Source organism: Arachis stenosperma, chromosome 8 (genome assembly GCF_014773155.1).
Source record: "Arachis stenosperma cultivar V10309 chromosome 8, arast.V10309.gnm1.PFL2, whole genome shotgun sequence".
Lineage (NCBI taxonomy): Eukaryota > Viridiplantae > Streptophyta > Magnoliopsida > Fabales > Fabaceae > Arachis > Arachis stenosperma.
In genome coordinates this window covers 46,267,278-46,276,485 of record NC_080384.1, presented here as the reverse complement: position 1 = coordinate 46,276,485, position 9,208 = coordinate 46,267,278, and the positions used below count along the sequence as shown (strand labels likewise).

At 33.3% G+C, this 9,208-nt stretch overlaps 1 protein-coding gene across 6 annotated transcripts; it reads left to right on the top strand.

Moving 5' to 3' along the window:
* Positions 1 to 490: 490 nt before the first annotated feature.
* Positions 491 to 8,418, top strand: LOC130945127 (cysteine-rich receptor-like protein kinase 10). 6 transcript variants are annotated; one of them, XM_057873817.1, is made up of 9 exons: positions 491 to 616; positions 728 to 2,224; positions 3,410 to 3,556; positions 3,672 to 3,793; positions 3,876 to 4,086; positions 4,198 to 4,435; positions 4,521 to 4,674; positions 4,789 to 5,123; positions 7,663 to 8,418. In XM_057873817.1, coding segments are annotated over exons 1-9 (2,769 nt in total). In that variant the 5' UTR covers positions 491 to 552; the 3' UTR covers positions 7,664 to 8,418. The 6 variants fall into 6 exon arrangements, with proteins under 6 accessions (XP_057729800.1, XP_057729797.1, XP_057729799.1 ...); XM_057873814.1 differs by having other exon boundaries at positions 7,577 to 8,418; XM_057873816.1 differs by having other exon boundaries at positions 7,527 to 8,418.
* The last annotated feature ends 790 nt before the right edge of the window (positions 8,419 to 9,208 follow it).

Here is a 9,208-nt window from a genome sequence, read left to right as displayed (position 1 = left end):
TGGTACACGTAATATTTTTTTAGTATTCATTTGTATTATTTTTGGAGGTATGTTTTAAGGGTGATTTTGATATTCTTTTTAGTTTTTACACAATCAAAGTACTTGTGACATTGTTTACTTTCACTTTATATTTTTAAAAGGTTATAAGTTTCTCTGCAGTTTCTAGCATTAAATTATTTTGTTAGGAAGATGACATTATTGGAGGACTCTAAAGTCAAAAGAAGTTGTTATCTAAGATGCACAAGAGTCATGACTGGAATCTGTCAAATGAGGAATTGCTAATCAGCCTAATCTTACATTAATATTTCAATATATATTTAACTTCCAACATAATACCAAAGACTGAAAAGGTTGACTTCCCCTGCATGATTAGCTTGTGCTTTTTGATTTTGATCTTAGTGGATTAGACTTGTTGACAAAGGAGTTCATTATTCTTTATTGAAGTGTACAATTTTGAGTCACATATTCTATTGTGTTTAAAAGTCAATAAAAATGAATCGCCATATTTTACAATAGATACACCGGTGGAAGACAAAACAATAAGAAAGGCCTATGAAATTAGGAAGATCGTACATACTCCTCACTCCAAGGTTGCATATCCATCCAATATGGCATGGTAGTTCTGTCAAAGATTTTTCATACCAATTAGGCACTTAGCAAACTCACATGGCTTTTTCCAATCTTGGCTTCCTCTTTATCCTTATCATCTTTGTCCATGTTGATGCAGATGACTTTCACTGGTCAGGGTCCTATTGCTCATCACTTAACAAAACCACCCCTAACAGTCCTTTCCAGTTGAACCTAAAGACCCTTTTTAAGTACCTATCTTCCAATGCCACCATGGGCAACAAGGAATTTTACAACACTAAAGTCCTTGGCACAAACCACTTTGATACAATATATGGACTCTACTTGTGCAGGGGTGACCTCCCTTCTCAACTTTGTGGAAAGTGCATCTCAGAAGCAACCCATAGCTACTTGTTCCCAGACCCAGACCAAGGAATATTCGATTGCTCCTCATCCAGAGAGGGAGGAATTTCGTATGACGAGTGCATGGTTCAATATTCCAATAACCTCACTTACTTCTCGGCAGTCGACTTAACGCCTTCTAGTGGTTCTTGCTTGTCAAGCAATATGTCTGCAACCTTCATGAATTTAGTGTTTGACACTCTGAACAAAATTGCAGATAAAGCATCTCAAGGTTCTACAGAGAAGTATGCTACAAAACAAGTAAGAATATCTGGATTTCGGTCCCTATACTCTTTGGCTCAGTGTACACCAAACCTGTCATCTCAAGATTGTAGAACCTGTTTAGGCAACATGATAAAACAAGTTAAACAAGAGTGCGGTGGAAACGAAGCAACAAGTTCCAGCCGCAGCTGCAACTTGAAGTATGCTATGTACCCTTTCTATCGTGAAAGTAAAAGCCTGGCACCAGTAGGACTCATTCCTATAACAAATCTGTCAAATGATTTTGGCTATCTTTCCCACAACTGTTCAACTTCAACCAACGAAACCATCATCAAGAACAGTCAATTTGAATCTAACCTCAGGAACCTTCTCTCTTCCTTGTCTTCTAATGCCACCAACAAAATTGGCTTCTACAAGACCACCATTGGTGGCGGAGAAAGCCCCTCTGACACGGTTACCGGTCTTTTCATGTGCCGTGGCGATGTGTCCCTTAGTCTCTGTCAACTCTGTGTCCAAACCGCTGCTAAACGAATACATTCAGAGTGTAGTTCATCGAAGGAAGCCATCATTTGGTACACTCATTGCCTTCTTCGCTACTCCTATCGATCTCCCCTCCCCACCTGGAACGACACGAGTCCCATGTTTCATGAGTTCAACATTGCCAACACCTCCAACCTTAACCGAGAGCAACAGAACTCCTTCACTCTCACATTAGTGAGCACTTTATCAGACATAACGAATATGAAGGAGGAGAGCACCACCAAGAATTATGTAACTGCAACCGCCAAACTGAATGGTGTCCAAACTCTATATGCTCTCGGCCAATGTACACCAGATCTAAATAGTGGAGATTGCAGCTCTTGCTTACAGAACATTTTCCTATATGAAATTCCATGGTGTTGTTTGTCAAGTCCAGAGGGAAAAGTTTTTTATCCTAGCTGCTATATCATGTTTGGATTGTCCAAATTTCATGGAGACGATGATCGACTCGAGACACCTAGTCAGGCTAGTCTTCCTCCACGAGCTACAGGAGGTAAAATTTAGATCCAAGCAATTACATGATTAATGTTTAAAAAAAGGCAACATAATCGTCCATAATATTATAGTTGATAAAAAGAGAAAAGTGGATATTCATGTCCAAAGCAAAATGTGTGGTATATATATATATATATATATGCTATTTGTACACCAAAATTAGTCCTTAAAATCAGCTACCAATATACTTGTGTATAAATATATGTGTGGTTTAATTTATCTTCAATGTGTATTTGTATTCCAGCATGTATTTTATAGTAATGGCTCACTTTGGTGGCTGATTTTGGTGTACACATAACATAACTTTTATATATATCTATAACATAAGTCAACTAAAATCAATCTTTTATATATTTAGTTTTAAAATTTGAAAAATTAGAATAGTGGAGAGTTATTCTTTCTTTTTTATAACAGACTTACTGTTTTTCAACTAATTGGCTCTAGTTGACTACTTTCTAATTGGTTTTCTAGTGGAACCGAATACAAAAATATTATACCCTCGTTATAAATTAGTTACCAAATTAGTTAAAACAATATCACTTAATTTATCAAAATATTTTGATAAATTAAAAGACTTAAATACCCTATTTATCAAAATATTTTATGGTATATATGGAACAACAAAAATGCTACAACTATATTAGATGTACATTAAAATTAGTCATTAGTATAAAATTCATATTAAAATACAATATATACATTAAAAATAAATTAAACAATACTTGTATTTATATACAAATATATAATGTGGTGACTTATTAGTATACAAATAGCATTTTTGAAATATTATGTGCATACAAAAATCCAACCATCATGTATTTATATATGAATATATGTGTAGTTGAACTTATTTTAATGTGTATTTTGTATTTCAATATGTATTTTATATTGGTAGTTAATTTTCGTATACGCTTAGCACGACGGATGTAACAATTTAGTCCTTTTCAAAACAAATTAGAATAAACATGAAACTAAGTCTTTCCAAGATTTTTGCATGAAATTAATGCAAGGTTGTTGATATCAAGTGGTGCCTAAAAAATCAAATATAAGATCATATTAGTCATTAATAATTGACATCAAATAATTCCCTAAAAGTTATAGTAAGACATCAAATTGTTATCGTTATTTTTATATGAAAATCATTATTTTTAGTCTCTAAATCACATGTTAATTTTTCATGCAGGAAAGAGAAATGGTAGGTATCAGAAAAAAATTCTGTTGATTCTTGTTCCCACTATTGTTGCTGGGATGCTCTTCTTATGTTCTGGCTGGCATTTGTTAAGAAGAAAAGAAAGCAAGAGATACAAAACTATTCTCAGAGAAAATATTTGTAAGTATTGTTTGTAAAACTTTTCTCATAGAAAGGATTCTAAAGTATATGTTTCCCATACAAAAGTTCAAGATCAGAGCAAAACCAATTTAAAAACTCGAATATATTATTCTAGTTGGTGATGAAGGTAGTACTTTGGAGCCATTGCAAATGGATTTGGCTATAATTGAGGCAGCAACAAATAATTTTTCAACTGAGAACTTGATTGGGAAAGGTGGATTTGGAAATGTTTATAAGGTAAAAATATATATGATACATTTTTTCCCTATTTATCATGATTTATAGATGAATACTTAATGATTTCTATATTTGTGATTAGGGTATTCTTTCTGATGGGAGACATGTAGCTGTAAAAAGATTATCAAAAATTTCTAAACAAGGTATTAAGGAGTTCAAGAATGAGGTGTTGTTGATAGCTAAATTTCAACATCGGAATCTTGTAACATTCATAGGTTTCTGCTTGAAAGATGAAGAGAAGATACTGATATATGAATATGTACCAAATGGAAGCCTTGATTACTTTTTATTTGGTATGACTTGCCTCTCTTATACATACAAAGTTCATTATAGGAATGTTTAAAGCTATTTTAAATCATTGATCACACAAAATTATGCTTCTTTTCTAATTTAAATTTCTGCAGATACTCAGCAACAAAAGTTGTTAAATTGGTCTCAGCGTTATAAAATTATAAAAGGAGTTGCACGAGGAATTCATTATTTACATGAGCATTCTCGACCCAAAATTATTCATCGTGATCTTAAACCAAGTAATGTCCTGTTAGATACAAGTATGAATCCAAAAATTTCGGACTTTGGCATAGCTAGAATTGTGGAAATGGACCGAGACCAAGAAATTACAAACAAAATTGTTGGGACATTGTAAGTTTTGAATGTTCCTTTCCTTCCTTAGTTCATTTCATCAATATATAATGTCTAAATTAGTGTAATATTTTCGTTTTTGCAGTGGTTATATGTCTCCGGAATATGCTATGCTTGGATATTTTTCCGAAAAATCAGATATTTTCAGTTTTGGAGTTATGATTCTAGAAATTGTTACTGGGAAAAAGATTTTAACTTCTTATGATTGTTATCATCTTGCTTCAGGCCTACTAAATTATGTGAGTGAAAAAATCTGGCAATTTTATTTTCTAATTGTTTATATTAATTTAGAAGTGGGATACTAGCATGGAGCAATTTGTTCTTCCAATAACGGTTTAACAAATTTCTTACAGGTTTGGGAAAAGTGGACAGAAAACAAAGCATTAAGCATATTGGACCAAAAAATAAAAGAAAATTATCTTGAAATTGAAGTTATTAAGTGTATTCAAGTTGGATTGTTATGTGTTCAAGAAAATCCAGATGTTAGACCTCCAATGATAACAATTATTTCATATCTTGATAACCACTTAATTGAAATGCCATCTCCTCAAGAGCCAGCATTTATGTTACATAGAAGAATAATTGATCAAGTACAAGTAGTTGGTGGTGCGTCAAGCTTTGGTCATATCAACAATTTTACGCCATCCTCTATCAATGAGATGTCTATAAGTGAAGATCTTTCTAGATAGTAAGTTTATTCCTTCTTTAATACCATCATTATTCGTCGGGTTAAGTATGATTTTGGTCCCTAATGTAGGGGCTGAAAATTTCTTTCGTCCCTCGGCTTTTTTTCGCTTTAAAATGGTCCCCAAAGTTTCAGTTTGTTTTAAAATCGTCCTTTTTATCAATTATATTTTTTTTATTACCAAATTACCCTTTATTAAAAAATTATAAAATAAAATAAATATAAAATAAATAAATAAAAAAAGAAAAAAAAAAAGAAAAGAGAGGGGGGGATACAGAAGCGGGGTGGGTGGGAGAAAGGGGGGGGAGAGAAAAGGGAGGGGAGGGGGAGGGTGGAGGGAGGAGAGAAAGGGGATCCATGCCGCCGCATCGCCGCCGCACCGCCGCGCCCGCCCGCCGCTTCTTCTTCTTCCCGTCGCCGCACCGCCGTCCGACACCCACCGCCGTCCGCCACTTCTTCTTCTTCTTCTCCTCCCGCACCCACCGCCGCACCGCACCGCGCCGCCACCACCACCACCACCTTCTTCTTCTTCTTCTTCTTCTTCTTCTTCTTCTTCTTCTTCTTCTTCCACACCCACGCCCCCATCGCACCACCACCATTCTTCGCCTCACCACCATCCGCCTCACCACCGCACCACCAATTCTTCTTCTTCTTCTGTGAACTTGATTTGTTTGTGAAATTTTTGGATTTTTTTTAAAATTTGTTGTGGAATATTGTTGTTGTTGAAATTTGTTGTGGAATATTTTTTTAAAATATGATGATGATGATGATGATGATGATGTGGTGGTTGTGGGTTCTGGTGTTAGTGGTGGTTTTATTCTGGTGGTTTAGGTGCTGTTCTTCTTCTTCTGATGATGATGATGATGATGATGATGATGATGATGATGATGATGATGATGTGGTGGTGGTGGTGGGTTCTGATGGTGGTGGTGGGAGAAAACACAGCGCTGCCGAGACGGGGGAGGGGGTGTTGTTTCGGGAAGAGGGGAAAGGGGAAAGAGGGAAGGTCGCCGTCGCAACAGCTCCACGCCGCCACCGCTCCACGCCGCTGCTCCTCCTCTGCCTGCATTTGGGATTCTGCTTCTGTTTCTGGTTGAGGAAGAAGAGGAGAGAGAGAGAGGGGTATTTTTGTCCGAAGGACCATTTTACAATAAACTGAAACTTTGGGGACCATTTTCGAGCGAAAAAAAGCCGAGGTACGAAATAAATTTTCAGCCCCTACGTTAGGGACCAAAATCATACTTAACCCTTATTCGTCCATGCATGTGTACCGATAAAATTTATGTCATTCGTAACTTTTGCTGATGATCATCAATATATTTGACTCCTAATGTACCATTTCCCAGTTACAAGCGTTTTTGTTGTCAAAGAATTGTAGTTTTTGTTGTCTAAAATCACTAAGTTCAGTGAGGTACTTGGATTCATAGTTATTAGAACCGAATTGATAATCGAACCAATTAGGCTATTGATTTACTGGTTTATTAGTTTAACCGATGAGTTATTAGTTGAATTGATAAAACTGGTCTTACGTAAATAAAAAATCTAAAATAATCAAAAACTTAAAATTTAAGATAATTATATTGTAATTAATAAAAATATTTGATATTTTTTATTTATACATATTTAATTATATTTAAATTAATAATTATAAATAATAAAAAATATAATTAATTTAAATATAAATAAGTATAAAATTAAAATAATATCTAAAAAATTATTGTACGTTTTTGCTATATAATTAATAGGATTAGCATTTAAAATATTAAAGAACAATATAGCTTAATGACAAAGACAGCATGCAGACTCGAGAAGACCCAACACAAAAAAGAGGGAAATAGAAATGGAGGTGAGAGTGTAATACTGTAATTCATGTATGGACGGATCTATTCCTATGGATATGGGGCAAGTGCCCCATTACAATTTGGAGTTTTATTGATTAGTATACAATAATAATATTTATTTGTCCCCACTAAATTATTAAATTTGATTCTATAATAATTTTTTATTTAATTTTTTACACTTGATATTCAATAGTCAATTTGAGAACTTCATATTAAATATCTATTATAATGATAAACCTTTAAATTTTAAATAAGATTAGTGTTTTTTTTTAGAAATCAACTTAAAAAAATATTATGTATCCATTTGTGTTTTTTCTTTTGAAATTAGCTTTAACTTTTTTCATAATAACTACACTAATTGAATGAATTTTTTAACTATAATTAATAATTAACATTTAAAATACTAAAGAACAATATACTTTAGTGACAAAGACAGCATGGAGACCATACAGAAAACCCAAATTTAAACCACATCTTCATCAATTCTAAAATTTTCCCTCAAATGGTTCGGTTAAATCGATTTTCATCTTCGTACAGATTTTGACTGGTTCTTCTCTTTAAACAGTTTAAAAATTGTACCGAACTGATTGGGAGTCAAATTTATTGGATTTCTAGTCAAACCAGCCGATCCATGCTTATATCTCTAACAAGATGAAGGCCGTTAATTGAGGTGCTTTGATTTGTTGGATCCATTGAATCAGAAACTAGCTCAACGAAATGTTGAATGCAATCAATGCAATATAACCTTCTTCTCTAGAACTCGTGATCGGAACTCATCACTCTATGCATGGATGTCAACGTTCTCATCTCAGCTCTATCGTATATGAGTTGAAGAGAAGAGAAGAAAGAAACTAGATGAGGAAAGAGAGAAAAAGAATCGAAGATGAGAAGGAAGGTGTAGCTGCATTGCAATGGCTCACGGCACCTTGTGGAAAATATGGTTTGAGAAAGACAGAGAGAAGCTTACAACACAAGAAAGAGGGAAATGGAAACCGAGGGGGGAGAGTGTGATTCATGCATTGATCTGAACTTTTTCAGTAGAGAATGAGAAGCTCAACTAACTCTCTGAGTTAAGTTGTTAACTTCTAACTAACTCATCTAACTAACTATTATATTCGCCTTCTTCCAACTAACTTCTTACACTTTTGCATACATATATCAGTGACACATTTAAAGTTCACTGAGTCTCTTTAGCTCTGCAACTAATTAACTAGCCATGCGTGCTTAACAAAATCTAACTGTATGGTTCCAATCTGAACTTTAGGAGTCAAAGAGATTCCTTGTAGATATTTGCAGCACGTTCGGGGATGATAGCTGTTCAATTAGAGGAATTGTGCGCAATGCACAAACAAAAACATTTTAAAACTGCAGATTAGATTTTGTAGACCAAATTAAGCTGTTTTAAAACGGTGAAAGTTACTGTTGTTATTGAAATTTATTGCCAAAATACCTCTTTGAAGAATTTAGATAGTTTAAATTAAGGAAGTTGGTTAAATGATAAAACTGAAAGGTTAATTATCATTAGATTTATAACTATCATGAAATGTGTATGTTACTATCTTAATCTAATAGGATGCATTTATTTGTTGAGATTTAGACTTAGGGCCGTTTGGAAAGCGTTAAAAGTAATTTTTTTTTTTATTTTTGACTTATGAAAAGTAGTAATATTAATGTCTGGTGTAATTTTCAAAACCAAATTATAACTTTTTAAGTAAGAAGTTATTTAAGAGTTTAAAAAGAAGTTAAAAAATGATTTTTTTTCATAATACTATTATTTTTTGTCATATTTCTATAAAATAAGTATTTTTAGAACTAAAAATTCAAATACAAAATAACTTATTTATAAGCTACTTTTAATATACTCATTTATTGTTTAAGCTATTTTTTCAAAATGAGCTTTAATTAAACTGTTTACCCAAATTGGACCTTAATATTGTATTTGGTTATCAGAGACTCGGGCCACAAAATTTTAGTTCCTTGAACATCTCTAAAAATAAAAAGTAGAGACACAAGATTAAAATTTGTAGAGACGAGAGCTGAAACTTTTATAACATTTCTTTCCAGTGAAAAAAATTGAATGATGTCAATTGTTTAATCTAACCATTTATTACTCTCTCTGTCATATTTATTTTTGGTTTCACTTATAAAATTAACGGTGAAATATCACACTTTATTCTCTCAAATGTTAAAAAAATTGAAACATAACTTAGGGCCAGTTTGGCTAAACTTCTTAAATAAGTTCTTTTG

Coding starts and splice junctions, on each gene's coding strand:
- LOC130945127 (XM_057873812.1), top strand. CDS start 553: ATGAAATTAGGAAGATCGTACATACTCCTCACTCCAAGGTTGCATATC. Junction 3,557..3,671: donor TATTCTCAGAGAAAATATTT/GTAAGTATTGTT, acceptor ATATTATTCTAG/TTGGTGATGAAGGTAGTACT. Junction 4,436..4,520: donor AACAAAATTGTTGGGACATT/GTAAGTTTTGAA, acceptor TCGTTTTTGCAG/TGGTTATATGTCTCCGGAAT.